Source organism: Eptesicus fuscus, chromosome 13 (assembly GCF_027574615.1).
Source record: "Eptesicus fuscus isolate TK198812 chromosome 13, DD_ASM_mEF_20220401, whole genome shotgun sequence".
In the NCBI taxonomy this organism is placed as follows: Eukaryota; Metazoa; Chordata; class Mammalia; order Chiroptera; family Vespertilionidae; genus Eptesicus; species Eptesicus fuscus.
Window position 1 is genome coordinate 76,012,088 of NC_072485.1, and position 16,161 is coordinate 76,028,248.

Below are 16,161 nucleotides of genomic sequence, written 5' to 3' on the forward strand. Positions count from 1 at the left end.
CTGGAACCCAAGGATATATTTATTTTAACAACTAACTTGAGCCCCATGCAAAACAGTAGCAAGGAGGTCAGCAACCTATCAGATTTAGTAAGAGCAAGCAGTTCTAAGCATCTCACCTAGTCACCAAGGTAGTGAACATTAACATGGAAAATGCTTATGTTTTGTTGAGCAGCAATCAGAGGTGAGGCAAAGGGACCCTGCTCTGTTTGCTTTTTTTCCTCCAATCTTTAATTTCTTTATTGATTAAGGTATTACATATGTGTCCTCAACCTCCCATTAACCCCCCAATCCCGCCCCACACACACACTCATGCCTCACCCCCCTGGTGTTCATGTCCATTGGTTAGGCCCATATGCATGCATACAAGTCCTTTGATTGATCTCTCTCCCTTACCCCCACCCTCCCCTGCCTTCCCTCTGAGGTTTGACGGTCTGATCAATGCTTCTCTGTCTCTGGATCTGTTTTTGTTCATCAGTTTATGTTGTTCATTATCTGTTTGCTTTTTAAAAATAGAAAACTGTTTTTAATTTGGGTGGGAAATTCTTGTCTTCAAATTTAATTTCAAGCTTTATTTGTGTATTTATTTTTGACATATAATTGACATACATTATGTTAGTTTCAGGCGTACAACACGATGATTCAGTGTTTGTAGATACTGTGAAATGGTCACCACAATAAGTCTAGGTGACATGTCATTATACATAGTTACAATTTTTTTTTCTTATGATGAAGACTCTTAGGATCTACTCTCTTAGCAATGTTCAAACACACAGTATTAACTATAGTCACTATGCTGTACATTACATACCCAGGACTTATTTATTTAATAGCTGGAAGTTGGTACATTTTGACTCCTTTCGCCCACTTTGCTCACACACACCAACACCACCCACTGCTAACCACAAGTCTGTTCTCTATATCTATGAGTTAGGTTTTTTGTTTTTGTTTTTAAGATTCCACATACTAGTATAAGTGAGATCATACAGTATTTGTCTTCCTCTGTCTGACTTATTTCACTTAGCAAAAGACTCAAGTTCCATCCATGTTGTCACAAATGGCAGGATTTCCTGCTTTTTTATGACTAACTAATATATAACACTAGAGGCCCAGTGCATGAAATCCATGCACTTGGGGGGAGGGGAAGGGGACCCCTCAGCCTGGATTTCCAGAGGGCGAAGGCCAGGATGCAGGAGGGTGGCCAGCTGGGGAGGGACTGCAGGAGGGCTCCAGGGCGGGTCCGGCCTGTCTTGCTCAGTCTCAATCAGCCAGACCCCAGCAGCAAGCTAACCTACCAGTCAGAGCATCTGCCCCCTGGTGGTCACATCAGTGCATAGCACAGTGAGCAGTTGAGTGGCTTTAGCATATCATTAGCATATTACACTTTGATTGGTTGAATGGCTGATCAGACACTTAGCATATTAGGCTTTTATTATATAGGATTTTCTTTATCCATTCACCTAATGAGCATTTAGATTGTTTCCATATCTTGGCTATTGTAAATAAGGTATCATGTTCATTGGGGTGCATATATCTTTTGGACTTGCTGTTTCTGTTTTCTTCAGATAAATACCCAGAAGTGGAATCGCTGGATTCAAGCTCTTTTTAAATTCTCCCGATGATGTCTTTGCTCTAACATAGCAGCTGCCAGTTATGAGCACTCCATATCCGCCAAGTGTGTTCTATGCATTTAATCGCATATGTTATGCACCACACTTTGCATACATTCACTCATTTAGTCCTCATAACAACTGAAGCAATAGGTCTGGCACCCCCATTTTATAGATGAGGATCCTGGGAGTTTCAATTCCTGCTGTGAGCCCAGGTTCACACAGGTGACTTTGGAGCCACGGCCCAATACTGGCTCCTCAGACTACGGAACTCTCCTAGGCCACGCTGGCTGTTAAATAAGAGCCTAAATCAAACCCCAGGCAGTCCAATTCCCGAGTCCTGGCATTTTACCATCACACCGACATACAGGTTGTAAGGATGTAAACTGCCAATCACAACCTATATGTTCATTTTCATTTCTGATCGTAGAGTGGTAGATTACATGGTTATCACAGAATTTAGGCTTGCCTAAAAAATTCTATGGGTTTTCCTTTTTTAATGAAAGACAAGGATCTAAAGAAAGATTAACAAAACAAAAACAAAAAAATCACAAGAGTCTGATCAGCAGAATGTCTTTGTACATACGAAGGCTTGACTTGGACCCAAAGCTGCTCTTACGGCTTCCTTCCCACACTCACATACCGGGTTAACTGTGCCCATTAGGGGCCCAAGCTTCGGACATGCACACAATAGTGAATTCTGGTTTTACTTGTAAAACGTCAGTGAGGATTTGGCTCTGAACAGAGAAAACGAAGTGTCCAGGGATTCACTTCTGATGTTGGTCACATTTCAAGGCGAACTCATGCAGGCCCTTCACTGCCGTCTGTAAAATGGGAGTAAAATGACTACCACTCTGACCCAGACTGTTCATTAAAAAAACACCCTACAGAGTCTGAAAGTACTGGCAGGTGCCTCTTTACGAGGCTGGTGACTGGCGCCATGCACAAATAGGCCTTTAATAGTAATTTCTGAATGTGGTCCTTTTGCAGGAACTCTGACGTGGCCCAAGGGACCCCAAGCTTTTCTATACCGAAGGGCAGACTAATAGCCTCCTCCTGTCCCCGTCTGTATCTCCTCGCTCTTCCTAGAATTTGCCCTTGAGGTTAGAGGGGAAAGCTGAACTCCAAAGTCAAGTCTGGCTTTTTCCTCCTCCCCTGACCCAGGGCAACATGGTCTCTGGGTCCTTCCTTGCTCTCCATCCCCGGGAAGGCACTTTCTCCTGGGCAGCGTCTGGCTGGCATGTTCCAGGGGGGCCAGGTTAGCCGCAGGCGTCTGGTTTTTGAAAGATGCTGAGGGAGGGAATTCGGCCGCCAGCAGATGGAGAGGAGAGGAGCCTAGGCCAGCGTGGTCCCTCCCAACCACCCTCCCTGTGGGATTAGCAGCCCTGGCAGCGCTCAGGCAGACCCGGCCCGCGCAGTCCCCGCTCGCACAGCTCCGGGCGCCGGTCTGGAGAGCGGACGCAGTCACCCTTGTGCCCGCGGCCAGCAGAGCTGCGCTGTCCCGGCCACCCGCGCACCACAACCGCGGACCTGGGACCTGGGACCTCGAACCCCGGACGGGCGCGGGAGCCACTCGGGACGCTCGCGTTTCTGTATGTGCTTATTTCACATGCTTGCCTTTCCTTTCTTCCTGAGCAGCCGGCTGGTTACTTTGAGCCTCCGTTATTAACCAAAAGGGAAGCGAAGAGGGGAAGCCCTGAGGATGATTAGAGGCAGCCCAGCCGCCTCTCCGAGGAGAGAGGTTCGCTGAGCGACTCCCTGTCTCCGACGCTGGCCCCTTTAAGAAGCCAAGTCTGTGCTGCTGCTGCTGCTGCGGCGGCGGCTGCTGCTGCTGTTTGTATTGCAAATCCCCAGGAGCCCCATTAAAAAAAAAAAAAAAATGGGGGTGGGGGGTACCGGGCAGCTGTCCCTTTAAATGTGATTTCCTTCTATTGTATTTGAATCGTGATCAGGAAAAGGAAATGAAACCAGAGACAGAGGGAAGCTGAGCGAAAATAGACCTTCCCGAGAGAGGGGGGAGCCCAGGGAGAGAGGCGCGATCCCCTCCCCGCCCCCAGGCCGCCGCCCCCTCCCTGCCCTCGGCGGCGAGCTGCGCGCCGCGCCCCGGGGGGAAGGTGCGAGGGGGCTCCGGGCGGCCGGGCGGGCGCGCACCATCCCGCGGGCGGCGCAGAGCGTGCGACCGCGCGCGAGCCGAGCCGGACCGGGCGGCGGCGGTGGCGGCGGCGGGACCGGGATGGAAGGTTAAGTCCTGAGCAGCGGCAGCAGCTGCAGCCGCCGGGGCCAGGCTGCGCGCCCCGGTCCCCGCCTCGGCCGCGGCGCGCCCGCAGCCCCGGTGACTCGCTCTCTCTCTTTGGCGTTTGAAGGGAGCGCGGTGACTGTCCTTGAGCGCGGAGGGGCGAGCTCGCCGCCGGAGCGCCCCGGCCAGAAGAGGCGCAGGAGCGGCGGCGCCCGAGCACCCGAGGGGGTCCGAGTCCCGGCCGCCGGCCAGCACCGAGCCACAAAGGGAGCGCCCCCGCCGCCTGGCACGCCACCTCCCTCCTCCCCAATGTCCTCGGCCATCGAGAGGAAGAGCCTGGACCCGTCTGAGTAAGTGCGGCGCCCCTGCCGCCGGGGAGCGCCGTGTCCACGACCTGGCGCCCCGGGAGGCGGGGAGCGCGGGCGGCGGGCGCGAAGGCTCCAGGTGCGCGCCCCGCGGCGTGCCCTTGGCCGCCTCCCCCCTGCCTCGCCGGGGGCTCTCCTTGCCCGCGGTGACCCTGGGGGCACTGGGAAGGAGGCTGGGCGGGGAGGGAGAGGGGGGGTCAGCCTGGCGCCTGTGCGGGTCGCTCCTCTCTCCCCGGGGAGGCTCCCCAAAGCCACCGCGGGCCACAAAGTTTGCACCGGAGCAGGCACCGGGGGAGGCGGAGGCGCGCAGGTGCAGTCCCGAGAGCGTGGAGGGCTTGGTTCTGCGCCGTCGCCCCTCTCGCTCCGGCTCGGTACCCTTTTCTCTTTGTCCATTTGGTCCTGGAAATGGGGGGGCGTTCCAGTGGGGGCTTCCCCAGTGCCCGACAGCCCCCTTCCCGGCCTCCTTCCCGGCCCGCAGGTGGAGCAGCCGCCAGCAGAGCCGGAGGGGACCGGCGGGGGAGGAGGTGTGAGCGTCCACCTCGGAGCTCGCCCTGGCCTCCGGAGGGGAGGGGAGGCCTCCGATGGGGGCCTGGGAACCTCCAAAGTTAGCGGACACTTTGTGTATAGGGGAATTTTTCTGGGGATCGGAGCCTCGCAGCGTTCATCACAGCCTCCGAGGGAGAACTAGAGCTCTCAGGAGCATTTGCCGCCTCTGCTTCCTGAGCCTCTGACTGGTTGGGAGTGTTTCCCGGTCCCCAGCCCCGGTACCTGCAGCCCGACCCCCAGCGTTAACGTGGGGAGAAAGGGTTGTTTAAAACACCGTTTTCCCGTCAGCGCAGATGCCCTTTTAAGATTCATTAGCTGTCTGGTTTTGAGCATTTTTATTCCTTTGAAGTCCCCCATCTATAATCCTTTGAAGGGATTTGTTACACAGACCAAAGGAGCTGGTTAATGACTTGTCCATTTGTGCTTTTAAGAGGCACTTGTTTTGTTTTGTTTTCTTTCCTTTTCCTGCTTTAAAAGAATTGTGCTTTCCTGATTGAAGTCTCCCCTTCCCCCCTCCCCCCTCTCCCATTTCAGCCTTCTGTGGTGTTTATATACCTGGGTTTTACCCTAGGTTACCAGCATAAAAGCTCAGCATGTTCTCATAAAACACAGGAAGTGCCACGATCCAATGAGAATATAAACATCACCATTCAGTCTTGAAGGTTCAGGCACCAGTTCTATACGGAGTAAGGTTTGTGCTAACAAAAAAAATCCCCAGCTTCCTTATATTCTCAGGAGAAAAATAACATTCCTCTTCATACATACGCAGACACTAGGCTTAAAGGGTGGTTTGCTCACTTTTTTTTCTTTTCTTTTCTTTACAAACCTAGAATTCCAACTTAGCTCTGAGTTCTCAGAAGCTGGGCGAGACCATAGTAATACAATAAGAGTGAGTTGGATGAATTGCTGCCGAATGCTTTTCCATCAGCCGAACGTGTAGCCACTAATCCTTTTATTAGAAGATAAATCTGGTGGTTTCAGTTCCCTGAAGGAAGTTTGCCCTTTTTAAAGTTTGTGGTTTTTCACTGAGATTAGGAAATTGAAACATTCTAACCTCATAACACGGCAGGCACCTACTGAAGGATGCTTACTCCATCCTGTGCCTCACCCTTTGCCCCGCGAAGATAGGCGCAGATGGAAGATGGACCAGCTTGCTGAGGAGTTGCTGCAGCACATCCCCTTCTCTCTCAGAAATTGTCAGGAAATGATCCCAGAAATCCTGGGTGAGGTGCACTCAGGTGTAATATTCAGATAGGTTCTAGGGGATTATAAAATATTAATTTGAAGGTGAATCCCACACAGTTATTGGCTTGGAACACCCACCAAAGATAATATGGTATTGTCATTAATTATAGAAAGATAGATAGAGCCAATATCTTATCCTGGCCTTTCCTATCTCGGGCCATCACAATAGCCGTTTTGCTTAATATCTCTACTGCAGACCACTGTCCTACCAGCTCCTCTGTGTACTTACTCAAAGCCAAGTTGGGTCAGTGTGACCAGCATCGCCAAATGACAGGTAAAAACTTGCCTAGGCATATGCAAATGCAACATTTAGGCAGAAAGACAGCCAGAATCCGTGAACACAGGTTTTCTCTACTGTGCAGTCGGTGGCCCCAGCACCTCCCCGTGAGTAGCAAGAGCAGTTCATTTTAATTCCAACAGTTCTTGCACCAGCCAAGTGCACACTCTCCTCTGTCACAGTTGGCTGGCAGCATCAGCATCAAGGCACCCAGCGGCGTTGAGGTTCCCTTAGTGTCTCCGAAAGCCCCAAGTAAGACCAGGGACTGTGGAAAGAGAAGAGATGCAATTCTGAGTTGATGCACTTGAAAAGGCTGGGGATATTATTTTTTTTTCAGAAGGAAGAATGGAAAGCCTTATGTCTCACCCGTGGAAACAAAGAAAAGCAAGTCAGGCTTCAGTGAACTCTTAAAACTATTGTCACGTCTTGAGTTTTTAGAAGAAAACTGGCCTGGGTTTCACATTTCCTTGTCCTCAAAGGAAATAATCTCATGAAGGATCTTCACACTCAGTCCACAAAGTGTGGGCTTGGTTGTAGTTTTCCCACAGAGTCGCCCGGGAGGGGTGCACTTGACAGACAGAGCCCCCTGAAGCTGTCACAGGGTGTCACCAACACTGATGACCTGGGCCTCATAGTCCCTAAGTGTAATGGGTGCTGAGCTCTGTGGGCACAGGCCAATCAAGACACAAGGTCACCGGGTAGGATAGGAGATACAGATGGATACCCTCAAGGTACCCAGGGGTACTTTGCCTTTGGGAATTTCCCAGTTGGAAGCAGGTCCATTTTTAAAAACAAAACAAAACATAATCGATACTTTAAATGTAGATTCGTGTTTGAGTAAGGTTCCAAGAGCACTTGTTAATTATTACAATTCAACAGGTATTGGGTCTTTCCTGTGTCCCATTTGGTGCTGGAATCATTTCTTCTCCTCTTTATTTTCCTTTGGCAAATAACATCATCTATTTTAAAATGTAAAAGCAGAAGTATTCAGATTCGAGTTAAGCAAAGTCAGAAGCTGTGTGACTTTTTAATGAAAGAACACGTACCGCGAGCTCGCTGTTAACAACCGCCTCGATGGAGATTTCAGAGTCTAATTGCCTTCCACTCCCTTGAAAATAATTGTTGCCTTCTCCCCATTTTCTTTTCCAAATCAACTTTACCCAAATCAGTTTTGCCAGTTGTAAAGAATTTCACATGCAGGGAGGTCTATTTGATGTCTTTGTACATTTAACAATGGCCTTAACACCTGGGATTGTTCTCCAAGGATTCGTTAGGTAAGAAGGACTGGGATAAGGAATTTCTGCAACAAAATAATGAGACTTCGTATTATGTCCTGAGGGAATTTGTATCTTGAAAAGAAAAAGTATAGTGATTTTTGGTCACTTTCTTCCTCACCTCTGCTTTTGTGCAGTTGGGAAGGACTTGAGATAGGATGGCAGGTAGATTCCATAGGAAATTTGCAGGGTTTTAGCCTAGATCCGTGGTCAGCAAACTGCGGCTCTGTTGACTAATGAGTTTGCTGACCACTGGCCTAGATAGTCAGCTGTCCCGGCAGCAAGCAACTGTTCAGTCCAAGTGCCTCCTCTGGGGTTCAGCAGTGCGCTTGGGTCCTGGTATGAGAGGAGGGGAAAGAAGGAGAAATGTAGAGAGAGGGAAGGAGAATAGGAGGGGAGAGTAGGAAAGAGAAGGGAGACTGGAGGTGCGAGAATGGTGCTGGGCTGGGAGGGGGATAGTACCACCTACAGTTGTCTTGGGTGCCTCTTGGTGCCCTGCATTTACTTCTTCTTATTTAAAAAATAAAAATAAAAAATAATAATAATAAAAAATAAAAAAATATATATATATATTGATTTTAAATTTTTTAAATTGATTTCAGAGAGGAAGAGAGAGATAGAAACATCAATGATGAGAGAGAATCACTGATCAGCTGCCTCCTGCAAACCCCACACTGGGGATCGAGCCCACAGCCTGGGCATGTGCCCAGACCGGGAATGGAACTGTGACCTCCTGGGTTCATAGGTTGACGCTCCGCTGCATTTACTTCTTAAAGGGTCTAGGATGTAAGGTCTAGCTCTCCCCTGTCCTGACCCGGGGCTGGCAGGGGCCCCACTGCAGTCCAGCCTGTGGGTAGGTCGTCCTGTCCTTTCTCTATGTCACCGACAGACAATTGCGTGAGTCTCCCTGTTTGTTGGCCCCAGGTGATTCCTGACCTTGGGTGCTCGTCTCACCACAGTGAGTTCGTCCCTCATGCTCGGCCTTCTTTCCAGGGAGCCCGTGGATGAGGTGCTGCAGATCCCGCCGTCCCTGCTGACATGCGGAGGCTGCCAGCAGAACATCGGGGACCGCTACTTCCTGAAGGCCATCGACCAGTACTGGCACGAGGACTGCCTCAGCTGTGACCTCTGCGGGTGCCGGCTGGGCGAGGTGGGGCGGCGCCTCTACTACAAGCTGGGCCGCAAGCTCTGCCGGAGGGACTATCTCAGGTACCCTCCTCGCCACCCCCACCCTCCGGGGCCCTCAGGAGGGAGGCCGGGTGTCCACAGACATCAGACATCGGGGTCTGAGTCCATCTGCGGGGCTCCTGCCAGAATGAGCTCAGGCTGCAGCGGCTGGCTCAGCGGCCCCATGCAGAGAAGCAGTTGGCATTTCTTCCTGTTCGAGAAGCAGGTTTTCATCCATTCCTACGGGGGGGGGGGGGCGGGGGGGGGGGGCGGTAAAATACAAATAGTTTAAAGGCAAGAGAACGATCAACGCAAATTCAGAATACTTCGTAAGTGTGAGGGTGGGCTCTTGTAATGCTTCAAAGCACACCTCTCGGTTATAACTGTTCCTTTGTATGACTCCAATATGATGGGAGGAGAAACTTAAAAACAGAAAGCATGTTCCCACTATGGTGCTCCAAGAATTTGTCACCATCGGAAGGCCCTGAAGTCAGTTGTAGGTCTGAGCCCTGGCACCACTGCTGTCTAGCTCTGTGACCTGGGGCAAGTTACTTAACTTTCCTAAGCCTCGATTTCCTTATCTGTAAAATGGGGATAATAGTAATACCTACTTCCAAGGAGGAGGTGAGGGTTAGATGGGGTAATACACGTAAGGTGCCTGACTTGGTGCACAAATATCAAATGGATGTTAGCTGCTCTTGTAACTGACCCTCCTGGCATTGCCATTAAGACTTCTCCTGCTGCCCTAGCTGGTTTGGCTCAGTGGATAGAGCGTTGGCCTTCGGACTGAAGGGTCCCTGGTTCGATTTCAGTCAAGGGCACATGCCTGGGTTGTGGGCTTGATCCCCAGTAGGGGGCGTGCAGGAGGTAGCTGATCAGTGATTCTCTCTCATCATTGATGTTTCTATCTCTCTCTCTCCCTCTCCCTTCCTCTCTGAAATCAATAAAAATACATATGTAAAAAAAGATACATTATTATAAAAAAAAAAAAAGACCTCTGTCTAAAGAACAAAGAGATGGGAGAATGGAGGGGCAAATAGGACCTCTACAACACTCATACAACCACTGAGGACCTCTCTAATGCTCCAGCTCATATATACTATGGGCCATTTGAGTCTTCCAGCACTCAATGAGTGCCTTTGCCCGGAATGTTCTAGAATTTCCAGTTTCACATTAGCTGCTGTGGAGGCAACTCTGAGCCCTCTATTGTCAGACCTGCTCAACTGTGTAGCTGTCAGTTTTCTGCCATCTTCCTGTGGCAGAGGGTCTGTGGAGCATGCAGCCCTAATACACGAGGGCCACCCAACCCTGCGAAGCTTGTTTAGACTCCAGTGCCCTTAGCTGCCAGGCCAGCTCTTCCTCCCCAGCCCACCCTGCCGAGCATTTTACATTAAAAAAAAAAAAAATTGCAGGCAATTCCACAGTGAAGAAAGCTTATCTGCTTACCGAGAGACTGATAGAATAAGCTTTCCCCCAGCCCCTAAATTCCCTGATAAAGTCCTTGCAAATTTGGTGATTCAAAGAAAATAAGTAGAGTTTCCAATGATCATGATTATCTTTTTGGTCAATTTCTTAGAAGCTACAAAAGGAAATAGAACCGGGATAAAGAGAGACCTGATTTTGCTCGCTACCAGTTTGCCAAGTCGATGCAGAAGGCAGACGAGCAAACGATTCCCATTGGGCCCCCTGACTACATCCCTGTCAAATCATTTGAATCTTATTAAGTGAAGTGCCGGGAGCGTAAGGTCAGGAGAGCCGGGGCTTCTCCTATCTCGACGGCTTTATAGAACATTCAGGAATAAACCCGGTGCTGCCTGGCCTTGTTAATCTTTTCCATTTCTAAAAAGGAGAGAAAGAAATAGTCCGGGAGAACCCGATGTTAATTAACTTGTGTCTCGGTGACATGAAATAATGCTTCTCCCTGCTACATTCCTAGGCAACATGTTAATTAACTGTGTGAGTGCAGGCGGTGCCAGCCATCCTGTAATATTTATGTTATTGTTATGAAAATGGGCAGGAGAAGGCTTAAGACGGGACACCTCTTGACAGAGGAGAAAAATACTTTTTATTTTTTATTTTTGCTTCCGGGTGGCCCTTTAGCCACAAACTTGTCCGTGTCTTAACGAGGGCATGCTGGAGTGACTCAGGGAGTCCTATAATGGGGTTCAGTTCTTCCCACTGGGATAACGTCTCCTGAGGATCTCCAATGGCTGGCTCTCCAGTTACAGTCTTTTCCAGACATTTAGCCTCAAATATTCATGAGACACCACGCAGGGCCTAAAGCCTGCACTGGTGTGTTGTGTTGTGTTGTGTTGTGTTGTGTTGTGTTGTGTTGTGTTGTTGGGAGCCTAACCGTAGCTGTTAATGTGAGTGCTGGCCCACATCCCTTCTGGTCCCTTTTCACCAATTTTTGTGTGCAGGGCGTCCACCAACCCAGTGGCTTCACTGTCAACAGCCAGCACCTGCACCTGTTACAGCCAGAAGCACACCCCCTCCCCCCAGACGCCCAGGTCACCTGAACCAATGACCTGCCCTGGGGGAGCACCAACACCCCGCACCCTTGCCTGGAGCCAAGGTGACCTGGAGACATAAGTGACACCTCAGAGTCCCCTTGCCAACCGGCCAGAGCTTCCCCCACCCCCCGCCCGACCCCCACATCCAGGGACTCAGCCCGAGATGCAGTGGTGCTCGCCTTGCTTGCCTTCTGTCCAGTGTCCTTGCCCCCTATCCGGTTCCCCGAGAACACACCCTCAGGACCCCCTCCCGTCGGGCTCTGCATCTGGGATCTCCAGCCTGAGGCCCAGTTCTCCGTGCCAGCGCGAATGCTCACGTTAGACACGTTAGACGTCAGGTCCTGGGGTATTTTTACTCTGAGCAGAATCTCCCCGTACCCGAGCTGGACGGGGCTGCAGGGGCCTTCGCTTCCAGTGCCCTAGCTGTCCAGCTCTAGATGCCGAAGCCGGGAGAGAGGAGTCCTATGCTCCGGGGCACCTGGCTTGTTAGAGGCGATGCTAACTAGCCCTGAACTTGTCTCCCAAATGGTCCTCCTTCGGCCTTCCCTTCATTAGCTGCCTGATGTGTCTTGTAATTTACCCCCGACTTCCCTTTAATAAACGCTGTCCTTCCTTAAGGGTCACACACCCCAGGCGGCTGGCTTCATTTCACGCACACCGTTGGGTGAGTCGTTTATCCTTGCTCAGGCCCAAACTCAACTTACGGAACAGTCAGGAAACCAGAATTGCCTTTCCACTCTGTGACCTCCAAGGTGGCAGCTTCCTGCCGCTCCGCCATCTGCTACGCTGGGATACAATGTTCTCCCCCAGTAATGAGTTTGCTCCCAGGTGGTGCCTTGAAAACGCTCAGAGCTCTTCCAATGGGAAGCGGGATTCGGAGGGAAACGAGCTGGCCCTGGCTCCAGCAGGGAGCTCTCTGCCCTCAGACCAGGTCTGCTTCATCCCGTTAATTTCTCCCAAATGTTTCTTAATTTGCCCATTGCCCTTACCTGCCCTACAACCTCTCAGACTGTACTGATTGATTCCCTGCTATTCTGAAGTGAATAAGAACTTCCAATAAGAACAAGCACTCACCTCACATTGTCCTAAAGGTTTTATGTGAAAAGGACCTGCTAAAATGCCACGTTATCAGGCACGTGTGAAAGTGACTTCCGGTTGCAAGACTGGTGCAGTTGGGAAGACCCGAGGTGCGTTCAGACACAACCAGTGTTGGCTTAGCCCTTGACCGTTGGTGCTTTGACATACTGCCTTTGATCCTCTCACAGCGGAGTGAGGTAGATGCTATGCTCACTGTCCTTTCACAGCTCCCAGGAACCAGAGGTCTCCCCAGAGTCACAGGTGCTCAGGGGTACTCCTGGACTCACTACCCCTGGGTCTTCTGATTCCAATGCTTGGGATATTCATTCCACTCTTGCAGGCTGCTTCCCTAACTTCCAGAATCACCTGTAAGTGCTCATTGACACACAGAATGCTGGGCCTCACCCCGCCCCCCTCCCCAAAGAGTGTCTCAACCAGGGGAGCCTGAGAGTGTGCATTGCTGACGAGTTCCCAGGTGATGCAAATGCTGGGGGTGCCAGGACCACACTTGGAGAACCACTGCACTTGGCTCCGCTGTGTGCATCTCCCACATTGTCCCTGAATAGTGCTTAAAATATTCAGCGGCTGATCTAGTGAAATATTCATTGACTGCTCTATTGAGACTTGGGAGAGTCTTTATTTCAATGTCAGAAGAGAAGTTTCTCCCAAGATTCATGGCAACAGGGCAGCAAGGACCTTGAATTAAGATCTTCCATTCGACCTAGAGAGATGCTATTTGTCCTCTAGATCTCTGAGGCTGGTTAACTGTACCACGTGCTTTCTGTCCAACGCCCCCTGTCTCCCAGAAGCTGGGGGCCCCGTGGACAGTCATGTGGAGGTGGCCTTGGTAGCTTATGGAATTAGTAGCTGTTGACATGATAGACTCTGAGAGCCTCTGAAAGATGCCCATTTCATTACATTCTTGGTCAGTTCTCTGTCAGCGGGTCCCCCGGGGGTTTACTCCATCTTCTCTTCCAAAATGCAAGTCCCCCTGGGAGGGGACACGGGATACATGCCTAACCTCTTAACTTAGATCACTTCCGGTGAGTCTTTTCCACAGAGGAGGGCCGGGGGCAGCCTAGAGGCGTGGTGGTGGGGGGTGGGTTGCTGCAGGCAGGGAGAGAGCTCAGAAGAGGGACCAGTTATGCCAAACACCAATGCCACAGGTTATGGTTTCATCCCAGAGTACCTTCTTCCTTGCAGGAAAGGCCATGTGAGTCGGTCATCTGTGTGAGCCCAACTCCCCCTTGCTTCCTGGCATCTTGGAAATTCAGCCTCCTCCTCAAGCCCTTTCTTCCAGTGTCTCTGCCAACCTTCTCAGATTTTCTTTCTTTCTCTGCCCCCCGCCCCCCCCCCCCAGGCTTTTTGGCCAAGATGGTCTCTGTGCCGCCTGTGACAAGCGGATCCGTGCCTATGAGATGACGATGCGGGTGAAAGACAAGGTGTATCACCTGGAGTGTTTCAAATGTGCCGCCTGCCAGAAGCATTTCTGCGTGGGCGACAGATACCTGCTCATCAACTCCGACATAGTGTGCGAGCAGGACATCTACGAGTGGACTAAGATCAATGGCATGATCTAGGCATCCCGGGGAGGTGCTGCACGGAAGTCACTGTCTCCGGGGGGTCTTCACTCTTAGGCACTTTGGGGACTCGAGGGCGGGATGAGGCATTTCGTAGGGGGTGGTAGACCCTAATTGGGCACAAGACACAGCATCGAAGGGGACATAATGCAAAAAAATGATACCTAAATGCGACACAATGACCGGCCGTTAGGGAGGACGTATGGACCGTAGCCACAGCCTACCCCTAATAACTGACATGATTAGCGAAGGGAAGGAGCGCTCGGGGAGGGGACAGCATCTGGGCCATCATGACGGAACTTTACATCTACAGACAGGGAGTTGTGGGAAGACGGGCTATGACTCTGACCCTTGGCAACTAGAGATGTGCAATTGATTTCTTTACTTCCTGGCTTTCGTGTCAACCCTGTTCCAATCACTGTCCTCCACACACGAGAAGGATAGGAGAGCCCTTTTTTCCCTCGGCCACCTTCCCAAGGCCTTAAGCTTTGGACCCAAGGGAAGCAGCAGAGAGACACATTTCAGGTGAAAATGGGAACGGCAACGCTCAACCACACCATTATTTAAAGCAACACTGACGCATCCCTGTCTTTAGATACCTTAGTTTTGAGGTGAGTTCCACAGATTGTTTCTATACAAATGTAAATCTGAAAAAAAAGAAAAGGTTGTTCAACTATTTTGTTATTTTAGATTATATCAAAGTATTTGTTGTGTGTAGTTAAAAAAACAACAACAACACAACAAAACACCAAACCTCTGCAGACAATAAAAATGACAGACTAAAATGTGGTGTTGTTTATTTGATAATGACTTAACAACTTGGGATGGCGGGGAGATGGCTTTTTATATTGTAAAGGAGAAGTAAATAAGCAATTTACTTTTAGGTCAAATAAAAAGTTCCGTTTATTGCTCGGGTTTATACGAGGCAGGCACATTTCTATATTACTAGCAATTATATAACAGGTCATCATGTAGCTCAGAGGGATGGGGAATAATTAAATTGTTATTGTAAGACGCACATCTCACTTCAGCATTGTATAAAGGAAACGGAAGATCCTTGCCTTTGGGAAACCTGTAACCTAGAAAGGACACAAATACATAAAACAGATTCCCTTCGGGAGAGAAGGTAATTACCTAGTTTGAAATGTGGCAAAGATGCTGAGCTTGACACTTCGATTTTCCCAGACGTGCGTCTCAGGGTGTTTTATGACAAGTGGTTAAGAGGACCTCACTTTGAGGATTTAAGGCAGGCACCTTCTTGGTGCGGTTTTTGTTTTTTTTCCCCATTCACACTCTTCTGGTCTCCGTGAACTGACTCTGAGCGCCACCTGCTGGTCATCACCTCTCAAGACTCCCAATGAAAGACCAACCTAGATGGACATTCTTTTCAATTGTTCAATAAAAATTGGCAAGCAGTCGTAATATGTTTAGTTATTAAGACATCAGAAACACGCATCTATTTATAAGTTAATTAACTATGGTATTTCTTTAGAACTTCCATCACTAAGGGTTATTTGATTTCCTCTAGAGGAGAAATAATTAAGAGATGGCTCTCTGGGTCCGTAAAAGTGCTTGGGAAATCTGGCTGCTTTAAGGTGACCAATTTAAAACAAATCTAATTATATTGCATTTCAACTCAGGTGGCAGTAGGGTGCTGCCAGTGAGGGGATGTTCTGAATCACCAAAGGGACCCTAACCAGTGTGGCTCAGTTGGTTGAGCATCACCCCGTGAACCTGAGAGAGGTCACTGGTTCAATCCCAGTCAGGGCACATGGTGGGATTTGGGGCTCAATCCCCAGTAGGGGGTGTGCAGGAGGCAGCAATCAATGTTGCTCCCTCTCCCTCTCTCTCTAAAATGAATAAAAACATATTTAAAAAAATAAATCAACGAAGGGGATGTGGTTCTCGAATTATAATCAGAATTCAATCCACTATTTTTAATTATACCGACATTAATTGTAATGACAATAGCAATAGATGTTAGCTATGCAACTATTTTATAAGCAGTGTTAGGTGACAATAAAAATGTTTCTCACCTTGGAAATGTAAACTTCATTCTTCATCCCCATGGCAGTATAACACAGAGAAGATTGAAGAACTCAGCCAAGCCCTAGCTGGTTTGGCTCGGTGGACAGAGCGTCGGCCTGCGGACTGAGAGGTCCCAGGTTCGATTCCGGACAAGGGCACATGCCAGGATTGCAGGCTTGGTCCCCAGTAGGGGGCGTGCAGGAGGCAGCAGCAGATCAATGATTCTCTCTCATCATTGACATTTCT

General features: G+C 49.8%; 1 protein-coding gene across 2 annotated transcripts in view; it reads left to right on the forward strand.

Moving 5' to 3' along the window:
* The first annotated feature begins 3,833 nt into the window (after nucleotides 1-3,833).
* Nucleotides 3,834-16,161, forward strand: part of LMO2 (LIM domain only 2) — a 208,958-nt gene continuing 196,630 nt past the window's right edge. The window contains exons 1-4 of one of the 2 annotated variants that reach the window (XR_008557985.1): nucleotides 3,834-3,847; nucleotides 3,971-4,193; nucleotides 8,544-8,759; nucleotides 13,668-14,502. Coding sequence is in view for 1 of the 2 variants with exons in the window: in XM_054725432.1 (XP_054581407.1) it covers nucleotides 3,841-3,847; nucleotides 3,971-4,193; nucleotides 8,544-8,759; nucleotides 13,668-13,887 (666 nt within the window). In the remaining variant the exon portion in view is untranslated. Of the gene's footprint in view, nucleotides 3,848-3,970; nucleotides 4,194-8,543; nucleotides 8,760-13,667; nucleotides 15,310-16,161 lie in introns of those variants that run through there. The other variant, XM_054725432.1, reaches the window with a different exon arrangement.